Source organism: Halichoerus grypus, chromosome 2 (genome assembly GCF_964656455.1).
Source record: "Halichoerus grypus chromosome 2, mHalGry1.hap1.1, whole genome shotgun sequence".
Taxonomy (NCBI): Eukaryota; Metazoa; Chordata; class Mammalia; order Carnivora; family Phocidae; genus Halichoerus; species Halichoerus grypus.
The window spans coordinates 112,874,077-112,888,543 of NC_135713.1; the positions used below are offsets into that span (position 1 = coordinate 112,874,077).

Consider the following 14,467-nt stretch of genomic DNA (forward strand, 5'->3'; position numbering starts at 1 on the left):
TTCACAAAGGAAATTGCAGTGTGTCACGCGGAATAGTGAATGCTTGTGCTCCCTAGGTGGGTGGCGGCAGACTACACTCTTGCTGAGGGCCGGCCCCCATCTGCCTTGTTTTAACGCCATCGCTCCAGTATCTTGTGAAGAGGCATGGTAGGCATTCGGTTCTGGTTGGATGAATTAATTAAGGAGTGAGCGAATTTCTGAAAGGGGCCCTCGTCTAATGTGGGCACTGCAGGTTCTGGATTTAGGCGGGGTGCGCCGATGCGAGGCAAGCTCTGCCGTTTGCCCACTCTGTTCATTGGCAAAGTCTGGCTTAGAGTATATGTGGGTGGACGCGGGGAGGAGAACGAGGCTGTGAGAGCGGACGCATGCAGAAGTGAAATCTGTGTGGAGCTGAGGTTGCACGGAAGGCAAAGTCTTTGGTTGTGTTTTTTTTGCGGTTAATCTTAATATATGTGTGAGCCCACGTGGAGGGTTCTGACTGAGGTAAACCTGAGCTTGAGTCAGTGTGTGAGGGGTTAGCTTCGGGTTTGTCGTAGGCCGGGGTATTGGAAGTATTTTACAAGGCACAGTCTAGGGATGTGTGCGTGTCCATGACCTGTAAAGTAATTGTGAGGTCAGTTATGGGTGGGTAAAAAGCACAAGTTAGGGTGCTAAATGTGAGGTAAGAATAGTTTAAGTGTAGGTTTGTCTGTAAGTCAATTGCAGGCTTTTGTGATTGTCGGCAAAGTAAGAGGGTCTCACTCTTAACCAATTCAGGAGGTCTTTTCTTTGAGGGTGCAGGTTTGTGAGGCAGATTCTAGAACCGGGGACAGTTGTGAGACAGTTCTAAGATGGGAATGAGACCAATCTGGGATTATGGGTAAGCAAAGTCTAGGATTGTGAGTCTGGTAAACCTGAGTTTGTGTGTATGTGTGTTGTTGTAAATCAGAATTTGGCTTTCAGATGAACACACTTGAGCCAATTAGGTTTGTGTGCACGAGTGGGGCAGAAAGATTTGTCTTCGTGAAGCAAACTCGGAAGTCAGTGTGGGGAAGACAGGGTTTGAGTGCATGTGTGAGTGAGGCAAGTTCTTGAGTGTGAATCTGAGGGTTGTTGGCCCCGCGGAAAGTGTGCATGCGTGTGTGTGCGTGTGCGTGTGCGCGCGCGCCAAGTTGGGATTTCTACTTTCGAAGGGCTACCGGGCCGCGCGACCCTGCGGGGCCACGTTAGGGTCGGGTGCGCGCCGAGGGGCGGCGGGCGGGCGACAGGTCCCGCGGCGGAGCGCGCCCGCTGCCCCGGCCCCTGCGCCGCGCGCTCGCTGGCTGGCTGGGGACTGGCAGGAACCGGAGCTGCACTGCCGCCTCTGGCGCGAACGCTCAGGCGCCTCCTCCCGCCCCAGTCACTGTGGCTCGGCGCACGCTGCCGGCGGCTGCCCTTTCCGCCTCTGGGGGAGCGAACCCGCGGGCCGCTGTGCGCCGGCACCATGGCCTCGGGCCGGAGGGGCTGGGACAGCTCCCACGAGGACGATCTGCCCGTGTACCTGGCCAGGCCGGGCACCACGGACCAGGTCCCGCGGCAGAAGTACGGCGGCATGTTCTGCAACGTGGAGGGCGCCTTCGAGAGCAAGACGCTGGATTTCGATGCCCTGAGCGTGGGGCAGCGGGGCGCGAAGACTCCCCGGAGCGGCCAGGGCAGCGGCCGCGGCTCGGGGAGCCGGCCGGGGGTCGAGGGGGACAGCCCGCGCCGGGGCCAAGGCCGGGAGGAGGGCAGGGAGCCCGCGCCCGCCTCGCCCGCCTCGCCCGCGCCCGCCGGGGTGGAGATCCGGAGCGCCACGGGCAAGGAGGTTTTGCAGAACCTCGGCCCCAAGGACAAGGTAAGGGGGCCCGGGGCTCTTCTCCTCCTGCTCTCGTTCCCTTGGCGGCCCGGGGCGCCGCGACCCGGGCACAACTTTCTCCCGCTCCCTTCGCTCGGGGAGGGGGGACAGGGAGGAGGAAAAGGGCATCCTCTGCCGAGCGTACCGACCTCTCAGCCCGGACCGGGATTCGCGCGGGTCCCCCGTGGCAGCATCCTGGTGCGCGCGGGACCGGGGTGCGCGGGTCCCCCCCGCCTCCCTGCCGCACCCCCGGGCCAGCGGGTCTGGGTGGGTGTGTCAGCGCCGCCAGCCGCGGACGCTTAGTGATTTGTAGCCCTTCTCTGCGTCTCAGTAACCACCAGCACAATTGTCTGGGCCCCACTCTGGCCCTAGATTAAATCTCAACCCGGGTCACCAGGGCAGAGGGCAAACTGGCGCTGGGAAAATGGGGTCATTTCCATAGTCCCCGGATGAACGTACAGGATGGGCGGTCTCCCCCCTCACTCTTCAAACATCAGCTCTGTCCCTGAAACTTTTGGGTGTGGAGCCACTAGACTAAACACCCTAATCTGAGTGCCCCTCTTCTGTCCTAGATCGACATTTCACATCTGTGTTTGTGAAGTGTACGTTTGTGCACGTAGTTTATTGCAAGACTGGGTACCACAGGGATCCAGCTGTCTCTGGAAGAATATCACTTATTTTTGAAAACAGGCCGGAGTATTAAGGGTGCACTTTAAACTAGCACAAGCTGCAAATTCTCTGCTGCTCCTACATGTGCCAAAGCCAATTTCTTCTGTATGTGTATTTTTGAGAAACTCATGCACTGAACTGACTGGAGGCATGGCATTGAAATCCAACTTGCTCTCATCTATTTGTTTATTTCATCGAAAATCAGAACCACAGTTCAGAAAATTCAGGGTCTGGGCAGGGCCGGAGTATTCAAAGTTCAAACTGATGCTGTTGAGTTGGGGAACAATAGTAATCAGATACGTCACTCTTGTGTAGATAATGGCTGCAAAATCCATCCACATATATTATTCTGTGTAAATACTGATACAAATAATAACCCAAAATGGAAATGTCTGCCCCAGAGCAATTACAGTTAATGCTTACCCGAGTTATAGATGTTTTTCCCATTCAAATGCAGCGAGCCAAAGGAAAGCCTATCTCTGCACTGCTTGATTTTTGAAAGTTTGAAAAAACAAGGCTTTAATTACTGATACCGTTAGGGGAAGAAAGCACTGAACTTCGTCCTGTGTAAGGGTGCCATTGGGAAACAATGTCCATGTCCCTTGCAATCACTCATTTAGTTTGTGATTTTCATATCGTCCTTAGAGTATGGGATTCCTCTAGGCCCTGCTTGTATAACACTTTTAGGAAAAACTTCTGATATTTTTGGAACAGCTGTGGCTGATTTCTAAACTTAAGAACGGTGTTACAGGAAGATTATTGCCTCTCTTTAGGTCTGAGCTGATGGGGATTGAAATGTTCCCTTCCTGACTCTCAGGGGTGGGAGAAGTGATGGAAAAGGTCGGTAACAATTGCTGTGAGTCAGTGCTGTTCCCTTTGCTGGAACACCCCTGATGTAAGCCAGATAATATGCCTGGTTTGCAAGATTTAAGAATGGTAACTAGAGAAAGGGAAAATGTTCCTCCTGTAAACCCAGAAATTCTCGCGTTTTCCTTCCTTTTGCAAACCCTATACTTTTGGCTCCTAATTGAAAAATAATAATACAACTTAAGCATCAGCAGGATTTCTTGTGCTACGTGGTTATTTCTAAGTTCAGGCTTGCTGTCAGCTTCATGCAGGCCATGTTATTATCTCTAATTTGGTTGAATCACACGGCTAAAAGAATCAGCAGACCTTATCTACTTCTGTACTTGATAGCTATTTCCTTGAGGATAGGGATCGTGCGTTTGGATTTAGCACTGTGGCTGAAATGCCTGGCACATTGGAGGTGCTCCATAAATGTTTGGTACATTAAACCTCCTTAATTAGGCCATATTTTCTGGTACATAGATGCACAATGACCATCTGGCCTCTACTTATTTTATATATATATATGTTTTAATTTTTTAATTTCTTAAAGTAAACCCTAGGCCCATCGTGGGGCTTGAACTGACGACCCCTGAGATCGAGGGTTGCATGCTCTACTGACCTAGCCAGCCTTTTGGCCTCTATTTAAATACCACGTTTTCAGGGAGTGCTCCACCTCATGAAGCAACTTTTGGAAAACTTCACTTTAAAAAAATTAAATTAAGCCCAATTCTGCCTCCTTGTAGTTTCTATAAGCTATTCTTAGTTCTGACCTTATAAAATACAAGAATAAAGTTTTTTTTTTTTTAAATTCTGGGATATTTTAATAACTTGAAGCATGTGGGTTTGTTTAGCTGTCAGAAAAGGCTGGGTACTGCCACAGTAACAAGCAGTCCCCACATCTCAGTGGCTGAATCAAACAACAGTTTATTTCTTGCTCCTGCTACGTCCAACAGGGGTCAGCAGGACAGCTCTGTTAATCATTTCCCCGCAGGGACCTAGACGGATAGCCTGAGGGAAGTTTCATCTTGACACACCCATGTTGGTGAGAACCTGTAGTGAGCTGCTCACAGACTCTTGAACTCCCATGCTGAAGTCGCAAAAATGACTTAGGTTCACATTTCCCAAGCCCGAGCAACTCATTAATCCGTGTCCAACTTCAAAAGAATGGGGAGGGTGCAATCTTACCGTGATCCTGTAAGACAGAGGTTAGAAATATTTGGAATATAGCTTTAATATCCCTCCTCGATTTGGGGCGGGACTACTGGGATGAGACCTGGCTCCACCCACCCAAATTATGTGACTGTAAGCGTATAGCTCGGCCCTTGTGCCCTAGCTTTCTCACCTGCTAGGGTGGATAACAGTGACTACTTTGCATATAATAAGTACTCAATACATATTAATTACTCTTACTCTTTGCTTTTTACTGCCTTTTATATGTTTGAGGGCAATTATCACATTCTCCTTAAAATTCTCTTTTTTAGCCTTATCATTGTTCCTAGCTTCTTTAGCTTTCCTATATGTAAGCCTTTCACCCTTCTGATTTCCTTTTCAGGTTATACTATATTTTATAAATATTCTTTCAAAAATACAGTGCCCAGAACTGAACACAGTGCTCCAGATGGGATATGGCCATGGCAAAATGTATTAGGCTAGTTCATTTCCTTGATTTATAGACAACATATGCTTCTGTAGTAGGAGATTACACCTAATAATTCAGTATCCATGTCTTGCTATTGTCTCCATAGTACATTCTCTGTCATTCAAGTGTTCAGAAAATTTTTCACATCAGCTGCTATTAAGCCAGGATGTCTCCATTTCTATACTGGTACAACTGAACTTAAAACCAACCAACCGACAAACAAACAAAAAACCTTTAACTATGGGATTTTATTTTTATTCCTTCTATAATATTTATCACCATCTTAGCTCATCTTTCTGTCACGGTAATTTTGAACCTTAATTCTATGACATAGCATCCCTCTCCCCAGCTCTGGACCATCTGCAGATTTGATAAGTACTCTTTTTGAGCACTTTCTGTGTACCTGATATCTAGCTCTCTATCTAGATATAGATATATTGTTGAACATGATTTTACAGATAGGGAAATTGAAATTCATAGACTCTAAGTGTTTAGCCCCAAATCACATTGATAATAAGTGGGGAGCCAGAATTCAAACTGATTTTTCTGAGTCCAGAGTCCATTTTTCTGAGTTCTGAGTCCTTCTTTCCAGACAGAGAGGCTGCTTTATTTTAATTCAATGAGCCTGACCATTGTGTCTGCTGCTGATATGTTACTATCATGCAGGGCAAGGACAGAGCTTTCTGCCACACCTCTAGAACCTTCCTCCATCTTGTCGCCAACCCATTATTCAGGACACTTGGAGAATGGTTGCTCAGCCTATGGAAAGAGTTGCTGCAAGATCCTTATTTTTCCAAGTTGAATGCAAAGTTATTAAGAGAGATTTTAAAAACATGTCTCAATAAACTCACAATATGCTTTGTTTGTAGCGTACCTACTTCTTAACTCCCACCTTAAGGAAATGAATTTAGTTAATACATGAATAAATTACGAAGAAATTTCACAACAAAAGTGTATAGCTGAATAAGAGGAAAAAAAAAAAGTCTCTGAGTTACACTTTGAGTGCCAAGTGCCAAGTTTGAAGTATGACTTGGGTGTTTATATTGTGGTTCTGGACCTACCTAAACACCTTGTTAAATTATGCAGCTAGATTTTTCTTACAATAGACATTTATACTGCCCCAATCCCCCATGGTTGGCTCATACAAGTTTTTGTTTATAACTTTTGACAGTAAGTGCATAAAAAAGCAATTTTAAATGAATAGGAAATATTTTTCACCAATTCTCAAGATGGTTTCCAGAGTTTTTCCTGCAGTGAAGAAATTACTAACGGGAGGAGAATTATGATATATGGTCTGCCAAGAGCAAATGATACTGCAAAGACTCTGTCATCCAGTGGAAACAAAGTAATGACATTATGATTACATGGGTCTATTGATAACTCCCTTTCAGGAGCCATGGGTCATTTCCCACGTGGGCCACTTTTGTGCAAGATGTTTCCTTTGTGAAGTCAGTAGGGGTTCTGGGTGTAGGGGGAGAGCACTTGAAACACGTGAGCTGTGGTGCTTACCTTTTTATCATTTGTCGTGTGCTTTTTTGGTCCTGGGTGAAAAGTTTTCAAAATGATCCAGAGAAAGTGAAGTTCTCCTCCTTATCCTGCGTAAGGGAAGACAGCTGGAAATAGAATTCTAGGTTTATAAAGGCCTCTCCAAATCATCAGAATGCCTGGAGTGCATGTGAATTTTACAAAGATGCCCTGAGGAAGGAAAGTTTGCCCTTAGGCTGGGAAAAAAGGTTCTTGCTTACCTGGCCCCCAGGCCACACTCGAATCTGGGACTGTATTTACTTACCCAAACTTGGAAGTGTTTGAAACCTTTCAGAACTTTGGTTTGGTTTGACAGTAGGCATTTGAGGAACATAAAAAATGTGCCTTCCAAGTAATGCTGCAATTGGCAGTGTTCCCTCAAAGTAATGGTCCATGGAGACAGGATTTTGCTGACGGCTCTTGTAAGTAATGTTTAAAATGGCCAGGGGACTGTCCGGGAGGCTTTTCTGTCAGTGATTTCTATAGCTGATTAATTTCCTCTGGGCGTTATTCCTACAGATAATGTTCCTGTGAGTCGGGATAAAGCTTACTAGGAATAGGTAGTCTGGTTGTAGGGAATGCAGGCTGTGACTGGCAGCGCAGCCCTCCATTTTTGAGAAGAGGCAGAAGTCCATTTAGGCATGTAAGCACTTTTTAAAAACTTAAACTTCTAGGAAAATATAATGTTAAAACTTACCTGTACTCTTGACTTGGACTTATGTGGCGTTCAAAAAACCGTTCTACTCCATCAGAAAATAATGAGATGAGGCAAACAAACAATAAACAAAGCAGCAAACAAACAATAAACAAAGCAACGGGCTCAAATTGGCAGGCTCAGCTTAGAGACCCAGGCTTTCACCAGCTGTACAACTTGGGCAAGTTATCTCCCTTCTCTCTCAGCCTTGGTTTCCTCCTTTCTAAAGTGAAGGGGGGTGGACCAGATGGTCACCAGAGCCACAGTCTTTAAGCTTTTTTGATTGTGCACCTCTATGCAAAAGCTTATTGAGCATGGTCTCTCTCTACGTATATGTACACACATGTGCATTTATATAAATTACGTGCACAACTTATGTACAGTTGACCCTTGAAAAACCCAGGGGTTAGGGTGCCAACCCCCATGCAGTCAAAAAACCATGTATATCTTTTGACTCCCCAGAACTTTAACTACTCATAGCCTGCTGTTGACCAGAAGCCTTACTGATAACATAAACAGTCGTTCAACATGTATTTTATATGTTATATGTTTTATGTACTTCATTCTTACGATAAAGTAAGCTGGAGAAAAGAAAATGTTATTAAGAAAATTGCAAGGAAGAGAAAATATATGTAGAGTACTGCACTGTATTTATTGAAAAAAAAAAAATCCACGTGTAAATGGACCAGTGCAGTTCAAACCTGTGTTGTTCAATGGTCAACTGTATTAATATCTTATGACCATTCTACAATACAGACACAAGTACAAAGTAAAATAGTATATATACAAATATAGATCCTTGTACCTTAGTGGCTTATCTTACCCACCCCTTTGGGTCTAAGTGTGTGTAAGTCTCTAATCTTTATCTCAAAGCCGTTAAGAGTCAGTGGTTCTAATATTACAGTCATAAATGAGTTCATTGTCAGTTTGAGTTCTTCAGCGATATATGCTCTTTTTTAAAAAAATAATTTATTTGAGAGAGATGGGCGGGGGGAAGAGGGGCAGAGAGAGAGGGAGAGAGAGAATCCCAAGTAGACTTCCTGCTGAGTGCAGAGCCTGACGCGGGGCTCGATCTCACAACCCCAAGATCCTGACCTGAGCCAAAATCAAGGGTCAGACATTTAACCAAATGAGCCACCCAGGTGCCCTGGTATATGCTCTTTTATGGACCAGTTTCTAAGAGAAAATTCAAAACTGTTGGAGGCTTGCTGAAAGGCTACAGACCAAGTGTTGGGTAGTGCTCAGTATACTCTCTTTATATATGTGGGGTTGGGCCAGTGTGGATAGGATAGCAAGGGTCACCATAAATATGATGAGTCCCCAGATCTCCATTTAACCCCTGTTTTTTTCTCTACTTGTTTATTCAAAAAGCACTTATTAAACACAGCTATGTAGGTGCACAATGAAAAACTAATTTTGAAGAAACGAACAGATAAACAATAGGAAAACTTAAACTGCATTTCCCTGTAGTCTCCCATAGAAAATTGCCATTAATACAGTGGTGTATTTTTCACATCTCTGTGGGTATGACACATGTGTTTTTCATTCCAAAATGAAAATAGGAATATACAGTATTACCTGTTTTAAAACTATTTTTTACCACTTTAATACATTTTCAGCAACTTTATTTCTGAAAGCAGTTTTAGGTTCAGAGCAAAAAGGAGTGGAAAGTACGGAGATTTCCTTTATTTCCCCCACCCCCACACCTCCGAAGCTTCCTCTCTTATCTACATCTTCCACCAGAGTAGCACACTGGTTACACTTGAGGAACCCTCACTGACCTATCTTTATCACCCAGAGGTCATAGTTTACCTTAGGGCTCACTCTTGGTGGTGTTCATTCTGTGGATTTTGACAAATGCCTAAGGTCATATATCCACCATTATAGTATCAGACACAGGATTTTCATTGTCCTGAAAGTCCTTTGCACTCCACCTATTCATTCCTCCCTTCCCTCTACCCCTGGCAACTACAGTCTTTCTCTTGTCCCCAGAGTTTTGCCTTTTTCAGAATGTCATATATTTGGAATCATGGAGTATGCAGCTTTTTCAGATTGGCTTCTTTCACTTAGTAACATGCTTTTAATGTCCCTCCACTGTCTTTTCATGGCTGGATAACTCATTTTTTTTTGAGCACTGAATAGTATTCCATTTTCTGGATGTACAGTTTATTTATCCATTCACCTACTGGAGTATATTCTGGTTGCTTCTGAGTTTTGGCAATTGTGACTAAAGCTTCTATAAACATTTGTGTGCAGCTTTTTATGTGGACATAAATTTTCAATTCGCTTGTGTAAATACCAAGGAGTGCAGTTGCTGGATGGTATGGTAAGAGTATATTTTGTTTTGTAAGGAATCTCTAAACTGTCTTCCAAAGAGGCTGTCCCATTTTGTATTCATTCCTACCAGCTTTGAATGAGAGTTTCTGTTGCTCCACATCCTTGTCAGCATTTGGTGTTGTCACTGTTTTGGATTTTGGCCATTGTAGTAGGTGTGTAGCGGTTTCTCATTGATGCTTCAATTTGCAATTATTTGAGGACATATGGTGTGGAGCATCTTTTCATATACTTGCCATCTGTGTATCTTCTTTGGTGAGGTGTCTGTTCAAGTCTTTGGCCCATTTTTTAATAGGGTTATTCATTTTCTTATTGTTGAGTTTTAAGAGTTCTTAGTATATATTTTGGATAACAGTCCTGTATCAGGTGTGTCTCTTGCAAATATTTTCTCCCAGTCTATGGCTTGTCTTCTCATTCTATGGACATTGATTTTTGTAGAACAGAGGTTTTTAATTTTAATGAAGTCCAGTTTATCCATTATTTCTTTCATGGGTTATGCCTTTGGTGTTGTAAGTCATTGCCATACCCAAGGTCATGTGGGTTTTCTTCTATCTTCTAGGAGTTTTATAGTTTTGCATTTTACATTTCGGTCTGTGATCCATTTTGAGTTAATTTTTTTTTTTTTTTTAAAGATTTTATTTATTTATTTGAGAGAGAGAATGAGATACAGAGAGCATGAGAGCGGGGAGGGTCAGAGGGAGAAGCAGACTCCCCGCTGAGCAGGGAGCCCGATGCGGGACTCGATCCTGGGACTCCAGGATCATGACCTGAGCCGAAGGCAGTCGCTTAACCAACTGAGCCACCCAGGCGCCCCATTTTGAGTTAATTTTTATGAAGGGTTTAAAGTCTGTGTCTACATTCATTTTATTGCATGTGGATGTTCAATTGTTCCAGCACTATTTGTTGAAAAAGACTATCTTTGCTCCATTCTACTGCTTTTGCTCCTTTGTCAAAGATCAGTTGACTGTATTTATATGGATCTATTTCTAGGCTCTCTATTCTGATCCATTAATCTGCGTATGTATTCTTTTGCCAGTACCACATTGTCTTACTCTTTATTTTATTATTTTTTAAGTGGGCTCCATGTCCAATGTGGGGCTCAAACTCACAACCCCAAGATCAAGAGTTGTGTGCTCTTTTTTTTTTTTTTTTTTTAAAGATTTTTATTTATTTGACAGAGAGAGACACAGCGAGAGAGGGAACACAAGCAGGGGGAGTGGGAGAGGGAGAAGTAGTCTTCCTGCCGGGCAGAGAGCCCGATGCGGGCTCGATCCCAGGATCCTGGGACCATGACCTGAGCCGAAGGCAGACTCTTAATGACTGAGCCACGCAGGTGCCCCGCATGCTCTTCTTTTTAAAAAAACTATTTTATTTATTTATTTATTTGTTTATTTATTTATATAGAGAGCACAGGAGTGGGGGGTGGGCAGAGGGAGAGGGAGAGAGAATCTCAAGCCTATTCTGTGCTGAACGTGGAACCAGACGTGGGTCTTGCTCTCACCACCCTGAGATCATGATCTGAGCCGAAATCAAGAGTCAGATGCTTAACGGACTAAGCTACCCAGGTGCCTGAGTCACATGCTCTTCTGACTGAGCTGGCCAGGCACACCTAATACCACGTTGTTTTGATTAGTGTGGCTTCATTGTAAGTCTTAAGGTGTCAGTTCTTTCGAGTTTCTCATCATTAAGTATGATGTTAGCTGCGGGTCTCTTTTTTTTTAAGATTTGTTTATTTATTTGAGAGAGAGAGCATGGAGCCCTACGTGGGGCTTGATTCCATGACCCTGAGATCACGACCTGAGTGAAACCAAGAGTCTGAGGCTTAACCGACTGGGCCACCCAGGTGCCTCTAGCTGTAGGTTTTTAATTGATGTTGAGGACGTCCTCATCTGTTACTAGTTTGCTGAGAATTTTTGTCATGCATGGGTGCCAAATTTTGTCAAATGCTTCTTTTGCATCTATTGATTTTGCTCATGTTATTTTTCTTTAGCTTCTTGATGTGATAGGTTACATTAATTTTCCAGTATTGAACCAGCCTCGCATACCTTGGATAAATCCCACTTGGTCATGGTGTATAATTCTTTGTATACATTATTGAATTTGATTTGCTAATATTTTGTTAAGAAATTTTACATCTGTGTTCATGAGAGATATTGGTGTCTCATTTTCTTTTCTTGTAATGTCTATCTGGTTTTGGTATTAGAGTAATGGTGTCCTCCTGGAATGAGTTAAGTATTCCCCTTGCTTCTGTCTTCTGGAAGAGATTGTAGAGAGTTGGTTTAATTTCGTCTTCAAAGGTTTGGTAGAGTTCACTAGTGAACCCATCTGGGCCTAGTTCTGTTTAGGAAGGTTATAAATTATTGATTCAATTTCTTTAATAGATAAAAACCTATTCAGATTGTCTATTTCTTCTTGTGTGAGTTTTACTAGACTGTGTCTTTTTCAAGGAAATAGTCCATTTTGTCTAGATTATCAAATTTGTGGGCATAGAGTTTTTCATAATATTCTTTGTTATCCTTTTAATCTCAATGGGATCTGTAGTGATGGCCCCACTTTCATTTCTTGTACAGTTTGGGTCTTTTTTTCTTAGTTATTCTGGTTAGATGCTTATCAACTTTATTGGTCTTTTCAAAGAAACAGTTTTTGGTTTAATTTCCTTTATTGATTTCTTGTTTTCAGTTTCATTGATTTATGTTCTAATTTTTATTCTTTCTCTTCTTCTGCTAACTTTGGATCTAATTTGTCTTCTTTTTCTAGTTTCCTAAGATGGAAGCTTAGATTATTGATTTTAAGTGTTGTTTTCTTTTTTATTTTATTTATTTATTTATTTATTTATTTAAAGATTTTATTTATTTATTTGACAGAGAGAGACACAGCGAGAGAGGGAACACAAGCAGGGGGAGTGGGAGAGGGAGAAGCAGGCCTCCCGCGGAGCAGGGAGCCCGATGCGGGGCTCGATCCCAGGACCCTGGGATCATGACCTGAGCCGAAGGCAGACGCTTAACGACTGAGCCACCCAGGCGCCCCTAAGTGTTGTTTTCTTTTTTAATATATTCATTCAATGTTATAAATTTTCTTCTAATCACTGCTTTAATTGCATCCCTCAAATTTTGTTATGCTGTATTTCACTTTTATTTAGGTCAAAATATTTCAACATTTCTTTTGAGATTTCTTTAATGACCCATGTGTTGTTTGAAAGATGTTGTTTAATGAAGTATTTTGTGATTTCCTGTGACCTTTTTGTTACTGATTTATGGTTTAATTCTATTGTGGTGTGAGAGCAGACATTGTATGATTTCTCTTCTTTTAAATTTGTTAAGGTGTGTTTTATAGCTCAGAATGTGGTCTATCCTAGTGACTGTTCTATGTGAGCCTGATAAGAAGCTTCATCTTCTGTTGTTAGATGAAGTAGTCTGTGGATATCAGTTATATCTAGCTGATTGATAGTACTATTGAGTTCAACTATGACCTTATTGATTTTTCTGTCTGCTTGATCTGTCCCATTTTCCATAGAGGGATGTTAAAGTCTCCAAGTATATTAGTAGATTCATCTGTTTCTTCTTGCAGTTCTGTTAGTTCTTCCTCACATACTTTGATACTCTTTTTATAGGCATATATATGTTAAGAATTATTATGTCTTCTTGGAGAACTCACCCCTTTATAATTATACCTGATAATTTTCCTACTTTGAAGTCTGCTCTGCCTGAAATTAATATAGCTATTCCTGCTTTCTTTTGATTAGTGTTAGCATAGTATGTTTTTCTCTACCCATTTACTTTTGCTTCATGTGTATTCTTGTATTTTATTTATCTATTTATTTATTTAAGATTTTATTTATTTATTTGAGAAAAAGAGCATGGGTGGTTGGGAGGGGCAGAGGGAGAAGGAGAAGCAGACTCCCTGTTGAGCAGGGAGCCCTACACAGGGCTCAGTCCCAGGACCCTGAGATCATGACCTAAGCTATAACCAAGAGTCTGACCCTTAAATGACTGAACCACCCAGGCGCCTCATAGGGTTGTGTTTTTGATTCATTCTGACAATCTCTGTCTTCTAATTTGTGCATTTAGACTGTTGACATTCAAAGTGATTATTGATATAGTTGGACTCCTATTTACTATATTTGCTTGTGTTTTCTACTTGTTCCTTTCCCTTGTTCTTATTTTGTCTTCCATTCTTTTTCTGCCTGTTGTCGTTTTAAATGAGCATATGACTGCATAATATTCCATTGTATATATATACCACATCTTCTTTATCCATTCATCTGTTGATGGACATCTTGGCTATGGTGAGCGCTGTGAATTGTGCAAGACTGTTGAATCACAGATCTGTACCTCTGAAACAAATAATACATTATATGTTAAAAAAAAAAAAGAAGAAGATAGCAGGAGGGGAAGAATGAAGGGGAGGAAATCGGAGGGGGAGATGAACCATGAGAGATGATGGACTCTGAAAAACAAACTGAGGGTTCTAGAGGGGAGCCAGGTGGGAGGATGGGTTAGCCTGGTGATGGGTATTAAAGAGGGCACGTTCTGCATGGAGCACTGGGTGTTATATGCAAATAATGAATCATGGAACACTACATCAAAAACTAATGATGTAATGTATGGTGATTAACATAACATAATAAAAAAAATGAGCATATGATTATATTTTTTCTCCTTTCTTAGCATATCAGTTATACTTTTTTACTTTTTCTAGTGGTTGTCCTAGAGTTTACAATATGCATTTATGACTAATCCAAGTGCAAGTACTGTATAATAACAAAATATTCCCAATTCTTCCCTGCCCCGTCCCTTGTATTATTGCTGTTACTCATTTCATTTATACATAAACATATATAAACATATATAATTTAATGCATTGTTGCTATTATTATTTTGAACAAACTGTTACATGTTAGATCAAT

General features: G+C 42.3%; 1 protein-coding gene across 1 annotated transcript in view; it reads left to right on the forward strand.

The window, feature by feature from the left end:
- The first annotated feature begins 1,371 nt into the window (after positions 1-1,371).
- The window catches only part of DPYSL3 (dihydropyrimidinase like 3), a 109,187-nt gene continuing 96,091 nt past the window's right edge, over positions 1,372-14,467 (forward strand). The window contains exon 1 of the mRNA XM_036065730.2: positions 1,372-1,852. Coding sequence (XP_035921623.1) covers positions 1,463-1,852 — 390 coding nt within the window. The 5' untranslated portion in view covers positions 1,372-1,462. The remainder of the gene's footprint in view (positions 1,853-14,467) is intronic.